Source organism: Scyliorhinus canicula, chromosome 4, assembly GCF_902713615.1.
Source record: "Scyliorhinus canicula chromosome 4, sScyCan1.1, whole genome shotgun sequence".
Classification (NCBI taxonomy): domain Eukaryota; kingdom Metazoa; phylum Chordata; class Chondrichthyes; order Carcharhiniformes; family Scyliorhinidae; genus Scyliorhinus; species Scyliorhinus canicula.
In genome coordinates, this window is record NC_052149.1 from 190,537,037 (window position 1) to 190,551,452 (window position 14,416).

Consider the following 14,416-nt stretch of genomic DNA (forward strand, 5'->3'; position numbering starts at 1 on the left):
AAGATTTAGCTAAAACGTTGTACCATCCAGGAAACCACTAAAGGGTAATTCTTGCACGCTGAGAAACCCTGTTCGACTGGGGTTAAGAGTCGGGAGATATAGGCCACCGGCCCAAGTCACCTGTGGCGCTCCTGCAGAAGTACAGCTGAAAGTGTACTTTCCGTGGCTGCTACTTACATCACAAAGAGATTGTCTGGATTAGGTACTTGCAGTTCAGGTCGGTGGAAGATTTCTGGGAAACACTGCTCCAGTTGGTAAAACCTGACTTGCATCGACTGCCAAACCTGTAGAACAGGTAGTGCAAAGGTTGTACCTGACAGAAATAAGTGGATCAGCAGAACCTTCCATTTCCAAGCAAACCAATTGAGATACCTACGCCAATTCTTTTCTAGAGCAAAGAAAATTTGCAAACATGTGTGTGTGTTTTATTAATTGTTTAGAAGTCACAAAACACTTCTGATACTGTACTGTACTCCAGATGTGGGCTCATCTACTCTATCAAGCTCCGTCAGAATCTTGTATGTGTCAATGAGAGCACCTCTCATGTTTCCAAACCAGACAGAATATAAGCCCAATTTACTCTGATTCTCATCATATCACAATCCCCACATTCCAGAGACCAATTTAGTGAACATTTGCTATACCGCCTGCCAGTGCAAGTATATCCTTTCCTAAATGCGAGTCCAGAACTGAACATGGGATTCCAGATGTCATTTCAACAGAACCCTATACAATTGTACTAAGATATTTTATTCCTTTTCCTCCAATCCCTTGCAATAAGGCCTGTCTGCCATTTGCCTTTCTAATTGCTAGCTGCATCTGCGTGCTAGCTTTCTGCATTCTGTAAATGGGCGCATCCAAGTCTCTCGAAACATTAATACTTTAGAAGTTTCACAGCCTTTAAAACAAAAAGAAAATTTGGCTTTCCTATTCTTATGACCAAAGTGTTTAACTTTACACCTCCCTATAATATACTCCTATATTATGGCCATTGTGTTGCCCATTCACTTCACCTGTCAGGTCTCTCTGCAGGCTCTCAGTATCCTCCCCATAGCTCACCTTTCCACCTAGCTTGGTATCATCAGTAAGGTTAGATGCATCACACTGTGTCTTTCCATCTAAGTTGCTGGTTTAGCACAGTGGGCTAAATAGTTGGCTTGTAATGCAGAACAAGGCCAGTAGCGCGGGTTCAATTCCCGTACCAGCCTCCCTGAACAGGTGCCGGAATGTGGTGACTAGAGGCTTTTCACAGTAACTTCATTGAAGCCTACTTGTGACAATAAAGCAATTATTATTAAGTCATTAATATAGGTTTTAATTGGCTGAGGCCCCAGCACTGATCATTGCAACACTTCACTATTCACTGCCTGCAAACTTGAAAAAGCCCTATTTATGCCCAGATTCTGCTTTCTAGCCATTAACTAATCCTCTATCCATGCTACTACCTGCAACCATGAGTCCTGAGCTTGCCATTAACCTACTGTGTGGTAGCTAAGCAAATACTTTTGGAAAACTAGGTATACTACATCTTCTGGTTCCCCTTTATCTACTCTACTAGTTACAAACCCAAAAAATTAATACATTTATCAAACAGGATTTTCCTTTAGTAACCATGTTGACGTGTTCCAAGTATTCTATGCTTTTCTTAAAGTGCATTGTTATGACTGCCTTAATAACATATTCCAGCATTTTCCAAACCGTTGATGTTAAGTTGACTGGCCTGTAGTTCCCTGTTTTCTCTCTCACTCCTTTCTTTAAAAGTAGTGTAGCATTTGCCAACTTCCATTCTAATGGATCATTCCTGAATCCAAATAATTTTGGAAAGCTTGGCTAGCCCATCCTCTACCATGGCATTCATCTCTTTTAGAACCTTGGGGTGTAGGCCATCCTGTTGGGGGTATTTGTCTGACATTATCCCTGAAGTTCTTTGCCAATACTTTGTGCTCATTTCCTTAATTTCCTCTTGAGCCTCGAGGTTATTGTCCAGTTCTGGCATGAAACTTGTGGCTTTTACTTTGAGGACAGATGCAAATTGTTTCTTCAATCCCTCCACCATTTCTTGATTTCCCCATGGTAATTTATCTTGCCTCTTATTCTAAAGAACCAATATTTACTTTACCTATCGTCTTCCTTTTTATATACTTAAATTATCTTACACATGTGTGTTTAGTATTCCTGGCTAGTTCACTCATTCTATTTTTTCAATTTTTATCCACTTTCTGATTGCTCTTTGGCTTAGTAAACACTCGGGGTGCGATTCTCCGCCCCCACGCCGGGTGGGAGAATAGCAGGAGGGCCTCCCGACATTTTTCACGCCCTCCCGCTATTCTTCCCCCCCCCTCACGCCCGACCCACGCCACGAATCGCTGCTCGCCGTTTTTTGAGGCGATTCTCCGAGGCCGATGGGCCGAGCGGTCGGGCCTTCACGCCCGTTTCAACACGGCAGCAAACACACCTGCTTGCTGCCGTCGTGAAACGGGTGCCCGATGCCCGTTCGGGGCATCTGGGGGCCCGATTGGCACGGCAGTACCATGGCCGTGCCAAGGGGGCATAGGCCCGCGATTGGTGGGCACCGATCGCGGGCCTTGCGTCCATAACGGGCGCACTCTTTTCCCTCCGCCGCCCCGCAAGATCAAGCCGTCACGTCTTGCGGGGCGGCGGAGGGAAAAGACGACAACTGCGCATGCGCAGGTTGCCGTTGTCCAACCTGCGCATGCGCGGCTGCGTCATCGGCCGCATCAGCCGCCGTGACGCACGGGGCCCGCTCCTAGCCCCGCCCGGGGGGGGAGAATCGGCCCCGGAAGTGGGCGTGAAGGCCCGTGGTCACGGCCTGTCCCACGGCAGCCTTTACAATTCTCCACATTTGCGGAGAATCTCGCCCTCAATTCTCAGACTTACAACTGCTTTTTATCACATTGTAAGCCTCTTTTTAAAAATCTAATACTATCCTTAGCTACACATCAGTGCAAAAGGCAATGTTGAAGCATTTGCAACCATTTTCAGCCTGATGTTCCCTAGCCGCACACTTTAAAAAAAAAAAAAATTAGAGTACCCAATTCATTTTTTCTAATTTAAGAGGAAATTTAGCGTGGCCAATCTACCTAGCCTGCACATCTTTGGGTTGTGAGGACGAAACCCACGCAAACACAAGAGAATGTGCAAACTCCACACAGACGGTGATCCAGAGCCGTGATCGAACCTGGGACCTCAGTGCCGTGAGGCAGCCGGGCTAACCCACTGCGCAACTGTGCTGCCCTCCCCTAACCGCACACTTAGCCAAGTAGTTTCAGTGTAGCGTTTTAAAAATTCATTTTTATGGGCTGTCGGCTTTGATGGGGCGAGACCAGCATTTATTTCCCATTCCAATTGCCCTTGAAAGGTGGCGGTGAGCTGCCCTCTTGAACTGCTGCAGTCCATGTGGTGTACATACACCCACTGTGCTATTAAGGAGGGTGTTCCAGTATTTTGACCCAGCGCCAGTGAAGGAACGGCGATATGATTCCAAGTTAGTATGGTGAATGACTTGGCGGGGAACTTCCAGCTGGTGATGTTCCCATTATCTGCTGCCCTTCTCCTTCTAGATAGTAATGCTCATGGGTATGTAAGGTGCTGCCTAAGGAGCCTTGATGTGATCCTGCAGTGCATCTTATAGATGGTACACACTGCTGCTACTGAGCGTCAGTGGTGGAAGGAGAGAATATTTGTGGAAAGGCTGCCAATCAAGTGGGCTGCTTTGTCTTGGATGGTGTTGAGCTTCTTGAGTGTTGTTGGGGCTGCACTCATCCAGGCAAGTGGACAATATTCCATCAGACTTCTGATTTGGGCCTTGTAGATGGCGGATAGTCTGGGGAATTAGGAGGTGAGTTACTCACCACAGATTCCAAGCCTCTGACCCACTCTTGTCGGCACAGTATTTATATGGTTGGTTCAGTTCAGTTTCTGGTCAATGGTAACCCCCAGGATGTTGATAGTGGGGAACTCTGTGATGGTAATACCATTGAATGAAAGGGGCCGATGATCTGATTCTCTCTTGTTGGAGACAGTCATTGCCTGGCACTTGTGTGGCACAAATGTTACTTGCCAGCCCAAGCCGGATGTTGTCCAGGTCTTCTTGTATTTGCATGTGGACTGATTTTGTGTCTGAGCAGTCACGAATGGTGCTAACAATGTGCAATCATTAGCAAACGTCCACACATCTGACCTTCTGTTGGAAGGAAGGTCATTGATGAAGCAGCTGAAGATTGTTGCGCCTCGGATACGGCCCTGAGGAAATCCTGCAGTGATGGTCTGAGATTGAGATTACTAACCTCCAACAACCACAACCACCTTCCTTTGTGCGAGGTATGACTCCAACCAGTGGATCGTTTTCCCCCGATTCCCATTGACTTCAGTTTTTCTGGGGACTCCTTGGTGCCATACTTGATCAAATGTTGCCTCTATGTCAAGGGCAATCACTTGCCTCCCCTCTGGAGTTCACCTCTGGAGCTACAACACTGACATCTACCCAGAAATGTGGGAAGTTGCCCAGATGTGTCCAGCCCAGAAAAAAATAGGACAGATTCAACAAGGCAGCTCTCTCCCCCATCATACACAGTGACAGCAGTGTGTGCCATCTGGAAGATGCACTGCAGTAACTCACCAAAACTCCTTTAAAACCCGCAATCCTTACCACCTCAGATAAGGACAGCAGCTGCATGGGAACCCCTCTGCCTGCAAGTTCACCTCTAATCCATATGCTTTCCAAATTTGATCTATTTTGCTGGTCCTTCACTGTTGCTGAGGCAGTGGTGACATGGTATTGTCGCTGGACTAGTAATCCAGAGACCAAGAGTCATGCTCTGATGGGCGGCACGATGGCTCATTGGTTAGCACTGCTGCCTCACCGCTCCAGGGACTCGGGTTCAATTCTAGCCTTGGATAACTGTCGATGTGGGGTTTGCACCTTCTCCTATTTCTGCGTGGGTTTTCTCCCACAGTACAAAAATGTGCAGGTGAGGTGGATTGGCCATGCTAAATTGGCCCTTAGTGTCCAAAAATGTTAGGTGGGGTTACTGGGTTATGGGGATAGTGTGGAGGCGTAGGCATAAGCTTAAGTAGGCTACTTCTTCCAAGGGCCAGTGCAGACTCGATGGGCCGAATGGCCTCCTTCAAAACTCTGGGGATTCTATGATTCTAGGAAAATCCTCCCCAAACTGTACTGAGGGTGTACCTGCACTGCACAGTTCAAGGTGTCTCACTATTGATTTCTCGAGGGTGATCGGAGATGCGCACAAAATGCTAGTCTAGTCTGCAATGCCCACATTGTATGAAATAATTAAAAATATTAGGCTAAAGTCTGGAGCTGACAGGCTCTGGTGAAACCCCAACTGAGAATCAATGAGCAGGTTGTTGGTGAATAATTACAGCTTTATAGCACTATCAACAACAAATTCCATCACTTTGCTGACAATCGAGAGTAGACTAATGGGGTGGGAATTGGATTAGTCCTGATTTTGTTGACGGACCATATCCAGGCAGATTTCTACATTATTAGGTAGATGCCAGTTTTTTAAAGTGTACTGGAACAGATTTGGTTTGAGGCACAGCCAATTCTGTAGCACAAGTCTTCATGGAATGAACCGAATTGCCTGATGACTGTCCGCTATAATGGTGAGGATCTTGGGTCGAGGCTGAGATAGATCATCCACTTTACGTTTTTACCTGAAGATTGCCGCAGATACTTCAGAAATGTCTTTTGTACTGATGTGTTGGAGTTTGTCATCATCTCAGAATGGAAAATTTTGTTTTGGAGTGTTCTCTTCTGGTTAGTAACTTAATTGTCCACCACCACATATGTCTGGATGTGACAGGACCACAGAGCTTTGTTTTGACCTAGTGGTTGTGAAAGCACTTGTGCATGTTGCTTCCTATGTTTAGCCGCAGATGGTCTTGTTATTAAGATCCCAGACTAGACCCAAACAGTGCAAAGGATACTGGACTGAAACTCCAATATTTTAGTTTAATTTAAGACTGTGGGGAAAGAATGATTGCTCCAGGATGATTGCATGACACAAATTTGGTATTTCTAAAACAAAGCTTTATTTTCAATACAATTTTCAACTTTTTGACACCCAAAAAGAACAGTTTACAATTACCCCTTAAGACTAATATACAATTTCACATTAAACAAAAAATAAATAAACCTACAGCTCTTAAGTGTAAGATTCTCTTACTCAGGATAAGGCACTCAGTCCGGTTGAAGAGGTATACAAAGCACTCTTTATTTTTTTAAGAATTCACTTGGTACATTTGCACAAAATTAAATCGGAAACTTTCGAGAGTACATTGAAAAGTCCTTGAGATATAGAAGAATGAAAGCAAAATGCTTCAAGATAAAATTCACTCCATATTTACAAATTAGAAGTCATTTCAACAAAATACTCTTTTAAAAGTAAATTTTACGAATGCTTCAATTATCTCGGAGGGCGGGCAGCATGGTAGCACAGTGGTTAGCATTGCTGCCTACGACACTGAGGACCCGAGTTCAAATCCCGGCCCTGGGTCACTGTCCGTGTGGGGTTTGTACATTCTCCCCATGTCTGCGTGGGTTTCCCTCCACAACCCAAAGATATGCAGAGTAGGTGGATTGGCCACGCTAAATTGCCCCTTAATTGGAAAAAATAATTGGGTACTCTAAATTTAAAAAAAAATTTTTTAAACAAAAGTATCTCGGAGGGCTAAAATTCTTCTTGCTAATCAGTCATAAGGATCGCTTCCTTCAGAGAATCCTTATCTGTGGTTTAGCCTCTTACTTTCATTTGCTCTAGTTTTCAGCTGAGACACCATTGATTCGTTCAGGAAAGTGTCAATCACTTAACAGGTGATTGGTTAATTAGACATTAATCAATTACTCCAAATTAATTATCCTTTCTTTCACATTGTATGATTCTCACTCCTCCTGTTCCACTGTCAAACTCCCTACATCACGTCTGGTCTAGTCATGTCGAGATTGTTTCAAATTTGTTGAATGTACCCTTATATCGAATTGTACAGTATATCTTTTGCAACATTCGTAGACAGTCATGGTCAAGATTGAATAGTTTAGCTAATTTTTTATAACTTGATCATATTTCTGCAGATTCCATAATTTTCAAGAATCATTTTATTTTCCAGTATATATTAGCTAATCCTCTTAAAGGACCCGCTCTATAATTGTTGAATCCAACACCATCTTAAAATTAGCAGGGCATAGAGTATTACTTGCGGTACAGAATAGATTTTGTCTCTGGTTAGAACCCCATCAGACGTTGGCTGAATATCTTTAAATAGTTGCTTCAACTTGGTTGTTTCAGCCTCTTCAGACATGACTGCTCTGCTTTTAAAATATTATTGCTGTCTTTTTTTTAAACTGTCCTACTGAGAAAGAAAACTGCCTTCACTTGTGGTCTCAATAAAAACAAGGGTTTCCAGATCAGACTTCCAAAAGCCTTTCACGAAAAAGATTATATACTCTATATAATATATCATTTAACATTTTTCAACCGACAAACATCAACATGAAGATGATCTATTTTAGTCTTCTCGCCATCTTGCAGTTGTGATCATAACTTTATTCACTCCTTACAGCAAGAGAGATTTCCAAAGACCCGGGGAGCCTCTAAGATTGCATCCATATGGTTACACAACAAAAGTTTAATTAATAATTCAGTTATATAGCTGTGCTCGAGAGTGGCAGTCTTCGGGGTATGGAAACAGCCAGAGTTACACATGGGTAAGGGGGGCTGACGCCCTTGCCTTTGCTTCCCTAATCGCACGCCGGAGAATCCTGCTTGGCTGGCGATTAACAGCTCCATCCACAGCTGCAGACTGGCTGGCAGTCCTGGCAGAATTTCTCCATCTGGAGAAGATCAAGTACACAGAAGAGGGCTTCCACAAAGTATGGGGGCAATTCGTCGGACTGTTCAAGACCTGTTCGAGGCCAACAGCAACTAGGGAGCGAGAGATGATGAGAACAGTCAAGAACACACTACAAGGAGGCACAAAGGGGGAGGAAATGAAGAGGAAATCCAGGAGAGCCACAGAGAGAAGCATGGAGTGGGGAGGAGAAGGGGTAGGAAGCCCCCCCCCCCCCCCCCCCCCCCCCAAAGAACCCAGAAGGCCTACAACAAAAACCGCAGAAAAGAGAACAGGAGCTCAGCAATAGAACATTCAGGGTGGAAGAGTGGTATACCGAGGAGGGGACAGGGAGGGGGTGGCAAGGGGGGGATGGAGAGAAGATATACTAAGAAACATGTATGTAAATAAGAAATTGTATAAAATGTAAATATCGGGCACAAATTTCACTCTGTAAACTTGAAAAATACCAATTTTTAAAAAAAACAATTCGGTTACATATAGTTGCCTGGACCAGCCAGCAAAATTCCTCACTTGAAAGTAAGACAGGTTGTTGATTGATGCTGCAGCATTCATAATCAGTTCTTCACATGTACCAACTGTTTTGTATTCTGCTTCCTTTGGGGTCTGTTGAGGATAGCCAAAAATAATTGGTAACAGCTGGCGCATTCGAACATTTTGTACGCTGAAAGTTTGCTGAATATTCTGGCTAAATTTGCACCAGTGCATCAGCCTCCGGATTCGGTATTCCACCACTGCAGATACTCTCTGTGAAATGGTGAGACTATTCCAGCCCTTCATCTGTCGTGTGTCACGGCCATGATAGGAATTTGACTGCTCTTGGGGCTCCACAGTTCCTGCATTTTCTTTTGTTGCAACCTGTTGTTTAGTGTTTAACTCCCTCCTTTGTTGAGATTATTGTCGCTCCTCTTCTAGTTTATGCAGTCGACTGCTGGTATGCTGGAGTTCCTGTGCAATTTAATACTTTATCTCCGTTTTCTCCCAAATTTGCCTTTTCAAACTAGCTTTCTCTTCTGTGTAACTATCACTGCTAGATGAGGCTTTAAAGCAAGCTGCTCCGTAGCCTTCAGCTCTTTGTTAACTCTGTCGAGGAGTTCTGTTTGACATTTACATAAATCAGTCATCTCTGTTTGTACCTGTGCTAACTATAGGGGATTGAGTCTGTATGGATGTTGTTTAATGGGAATAGCATTTCCTATATCTACATCATGCATAATTACTTTCGTACTTCCCAATGTATTTCCACATTCAGCTCTATGTGACTTAGTAACTTTATTAGGCCATTTGATTTTCCTCCAGAAATTTATTTCAACTCTTTAATGCTTCCTCATTATTCAGTTTAATTTGAGATATCAAATTCAGAATCGTCTGGATTTATCTCTTCTCCCTGAGCTACAATGACTAACACATCCTCCTTTTCTTCCTTGTCTATCAAAACACCTTTTGAGCATGTTAACACAACACACGTGAGTTTTCCTTCTGTCTGGCATTCTTATCAAATAATTCACCTCGCTCAATTTTCTTTTAACTTGATGAGGCCCACCCACTATATCTTGTTCACCTACCGTTGGTAACAATACGAGTACTTTCTCCCCACTAACAAAATACAAATTTTTGATTTCTTATCTGCATCTTTTTTTCATGACCTGTTGAGGCAATTTTAAATGTTTCCTAGCCAATTCATCAACCGTAGTTAACCTTTCCCTAAATTTTGACACATAGTCCAACAACGGAATTATACAACCATAGAATTTACAGTGCAGAAGGAGCCCATTCGGTCCATCACATCTGCACCGGCCCTTGGAAAGAGCACCCCACTTAAGTCCATGCCTCCACCCCATCCCAGTAACCCCACCTAACCTAACCTTTTTGGACACTAAGGGCAATTTATCATGACCAATCCAACTAACCTGCACATCTTTGGACTGTGGGAGGAAACCGAAGCACCCTGAGGAATCCCACAGACACTGGGAGAACGTGCAGACTCTGCACATACAGTGACCCAAGCCGGGTATTGAACCTGGGACTCTGGAGCTGTGACGCAACTGCGCTAACCACTGTGCTACCATGTCTCTGACCACTGACACACCAATTTCTCTTTGATCAATTTAAGTGGTCCTCTCACCTCATGACCAAAATCAATTCAAACGGACTAAATTTAATTGATTGATTAGGTGTATCCCTAATTGAAAATAATACAAATGGAATTCCTTTATCCCAATCCTGTGGATAATCATGACTATAGGCCCTCAACATGGTCTTCAGAGTTTATTGTCATCTTTCTAATGCCCCTTGTGATTCCGTATGTTGAAGTTTAATTGCTTTATTCCTAAACCATCCATAACTTTTTTGAATAATTTCGACACAAACTCGGATCCCTGATCTGTTTGAATTTCTTATGGTCGTCCATATCTTGTAAAAATTAATTTGGTTAACTCCTCTACAACCATCTTAGATGAGATGTTTCTGAATGAAATTGCCTCCGGAAATCTAGTAGGCACATCCATTATAGTCAATAGATTCAGATTCCCACTTTTGCTTTAGGCAGGGACTCTCAAATGCTGGAATGGGTATTAAAGGTACTGGCTTGATTACTGCCTGAGGTTTCCCTGTTATCTGACATGTACGACAAAATTCAACCACAACCTTGTGCAGTCTCAGCCATTAAAAATATTTTTTTATTTTTGCTAGAGTTTTCCTTACTCCTAAATGGCCCCCCACTGGAATCTCCTGTGCAATTCGCAAAACATCTTTTCTATAACCCACTGGTAATGCCACTTGACGAACGTCTGCCCATTTCCCATCAGCTTGAATATGTGAGGTCTATATTTTCTCATTAAGACATTATTTCTAATATAACAATACTTTGGTATACACTCCGATTCCCTTTCCGTATACAATTTCTGATACAATTGCTTTATCTCTGAATCTTTCTGTTCTAATTCAATCAACTCGCTTGAACTAAAGATATATGGTTAATCCACCACCTGCTCTTGTTCTTTACTGATCAAGCATGGTTTCTGACAACTGAACCTCGAGCCTTCCTATTGGCACTCTTCAATTTCTCTTCCTCTTTTCTCAACCTGTGGCTTTGGCATCTGGTTACGACAATCAGGAAACACTTTTGGATATACTTCTTGCAACATCTCAGTTGCTTGACTTTCCACTGGCTTTTTAACCACAGTAGGCTTCACTCCCACCTGTGATCCAGCTATGTCATTACCATGGATAAATTGTACCCCTGAAAAAGCTAATTTTTCTATTGCTCCTACTATCACTTCATCACTTTTCGCTGTACTCTCTAACCTTACTTCACATAGTGGCACACTACTGCTCTCACTAGTAATTCCACATCTTGCCACTTTTTCTGACAATACTCCTTCCAAACTACATAATCCCTTATCTCTCACCATTAAAGATTGAATGCTTCTTACCTACTCCACCTTGTGCACACGAGTAAACCATACCCTCACAGGTAAAATCCTTTCAAAGTTCTGGTTCCTGCTTATCCACCAACCCAAGAAACGGCTGTATATTCTGTTGTACCTCTTCCACTGGGACAATGTTTTTTTCTCCCACTTTAATAAACCCCACTGGTTATCCTGTTTCACCGAGTCTGTCTTCCCAGACTTTCTTAAGCCACCATCATTGTTACTTCACATGTCCAACTTTATTACAATGAAAACACTTCAGTTTTCTTATATCCCAACGACTATCATTGGTTTCCTGTTTACTCTGAGGCACACTCTCCTTTAACATCACTCAACTAAACCTCCTTTGCATTGACCACCTGTGAATTTCTCATTTCCCCAGTTTCTATCCTTCACAGATTGAACTTTATGTCAAAAAACAAACTTTGCTTTATGAACCAATTCAAAATCTTCGGCCATTTCTGCAGCCTGTACATAGAACGTAGAACAGTACAGCACAGAACAGGCCCTTCGGCCCTCGATGTTGTGCCGAGCTTTGTTCAACACCAAGATCAAGCTATCCCACTCCCTGTCATGTGCTCCATGTGCCTATTCAATAACCGCTTGAAAGTTCCTAAAGTGTCCGACTCCACTATCACAGCAGGCAGTCTATTCCACACCCTAACCTCTCTCTGAGTAAAGAACCTACCTCGGATATCCCTCCTATATCTCCCACCCCGAACCTTATAGTTATGCCCCCTTGTAACAGCTACATCCACCCAAGGAAATAGTCTCTGAACGTCCACTCTACCTAGCCCCCTCATCATCTTATAAACCTCTATTAAGTCACCTCTAATCCTCCTTCGCTCCAATGAGAAAAGCCCTAGCTCCCTCAACCTTTCCTCATAAGACCTACCCTCCAATCCAGGCAGCATCCTGGTAAATCTCCTTTGCACCCTTTCCAATGCTTCCACATCCTTCCTATAGTGAGGTGACCAGAACTGCACACAGTACTCCAAATGTGGTCTCACCAGGGTCCTGTACAGTTGCAGCATAACCCCATGGCTCTTAAACTCAAGCCCCGTGTTAATAAACGCTAACACACTATAGGTCTTCTTCACAGCTCTATCCACTTGAGTGGCAACCTTCAGAGATCTGTGGACATGAACCCCAAAATCTCTCTGTTCCTCCACATTCCTCAGAACCCTGCCGTTGACCCTGTAAGCCCCTGTAATAGGGGACCTCCTACGCCTGATCTCGCAGGTGATGAATGTTGGACTTTGAGATATATTGTATTGTATGTATTGGGTGCAGTAAGGGTTAAAAGCCTAGGATAGAGTGCGTATGACTACTGCAGCAGTCTCTCACATGAGTTCTCACTACTATGGGAAGTGAATCTTTAAATTCCTGAAAAAGAATTGTTTCCGTCAGGGCTTCATACATTTGGACTATTTTTAATGCTCTAATCCACCTATCAAAATTATTTTGTTTAATTCTTTCAAATTCTATATCTGCCTGACCTGGTTCTTTCCTTTGATTTCTAAACTTTTGTCTGCAGGCGTCTGACACTAGTTCACATGCACTTACTATGGTTTTCCTCACCTCATTGTTATACTTATACTTTGATAGCGATGAAAACCATTCCCTAGCTCTACCTACCAACATAGTTTGAACCAACACTACCTTTGGGCAATTCAATTGTTTAGCCACTTTCTCAAATTAGATGAAAAAGGCTTGCACATCTTTCTCATCAAATCTTGGCAATGCTTGAATGTATTTAAACATATACCTACTATATTTTTGATGAGTAAGTATTTCTGCCTCCTCCAGACCTTCCTCATCTTCTGCCTTTAACTCCAACCTTTTAAGTTGATGTTCTCCTTGCAGTGCTGCATGGTAAAATTCTATTATTCCTCTTGAAGTCAAGATGAGAGACTGTCCATACTGTTAACTGGTAACAATTTGGTGCTTGCAATTCAAAATGTAGTTTTGTTTTGCTTTCTGAGGCTGGTCAAAGTTTACTCTGAGAAGAATAGGTTATTTTGTTACATGTTGTTTCTGGTGTTTTATTATTGTTGGTTTGAATAAAAATAATGTATTTTGCAGGGATCTTTGCATACTTGAATTACAAAGTACCTCGCAGCAGGAAGACGATCTTTGAGATCTTAGTCAATGGGCTACAGAGACTTGAATACAGAGGATATGATTCAGCAGGTAAAATTTCAAAATATACAATTTTGAATACGTTCTTGTGTATTCTGATACGTGCCCTGATACAAGGGGCTGGACTCTCAGGCCATTCAGCCCCTTCTCTGCAGTGCACCATTCCCTGGCAGAGTGATTCACTACTCCCGCTTCTTGTCAATGGTATTCCCCATTGATGCCACCCCATGCTTATGGGAAACCCCGCGGGTGGGGATACGCTGCCGGCAGGAACAGTGAATCACAACAGCTGGAGAATTCTGGCCAAGAAGTTTTAATATTTGAGGCAGCAGCCGTCGGTTTGGGTAGCGTAACCAGGAGGACCTCAGTCCAGTGTGGAATGAAGACCAATGACTCCACTGGGCTGCAGGGGTAAATTGCCACCAGCGGTCTGGCATCAGTCCCGCCAGCAATCCCCAAAAGACAATGGGGAGGTGGCAAGATCGAGCCCCAGGCCGTCCAGAGAACACCTTCTAGAGGGCTCAAAAGCCACAGGGTGTGAAAAGCAGCAGGCTGCTTCTACCTGATGCGTAACCTGGGGATACACCGAGACCTACCTGCAGAGCACAGAAGCAGAAGAATATTGAGGATTACTGAATGGTTACTTACTGGTGGGACGGCGTGGGTTGACCATTGTTAACTCGGGACAGTTACGGTTTTGTAAGTGCACAATTAAAACGTTCTACACCTCTTACATGCGAAGCCTCGTCATGTTATTCTGCATAGTGGGCTGACCTGCATCCCCACTGCCTGTTGCCCTCTGCTCCCCATGCCCTCCCCGGGCACAGTAGTCCCAGACCAAGAGCCTCCGATGCATACTACATGCAGGTGATGCTTGTGCTTTCAGAAGAAAGGCGGAAGGCAGACCATGGCTTAGATTGAGGAACACCAAAGCTTACCTCGCAGCGCGT

General features: G+C 43.6%; 1 protein-coding gene across 5 annotated transcripts in view; it reads left to right on the forward strand.

Moving 5' to 3' along the window:
- The window catches only part of LOC119965249 (glutamine--fructose-6-phosphate aminotransferase [isomerizing] 2-like), a 206,590-nt gene that overhangs the window by 90,009 nt on the left and 102,165 nt on the right, over positions 1 to 14,416 (forward strand). For all 5 annotated transcript variants that reach the window (XM_038795735.1, XM_038795736.1, XM_038795737.1 and 2 more), the window contains one exon: positions 13,410 to 13,517. In XM_038795735.1, the coding sequence (XP_038651663.1) occupies positions 13,410 to 13,517 (108 nt within the window). The remainder of the gene's footprint in view (positions 1 to 13,409; positions 13,518 to 14,416) is intronic.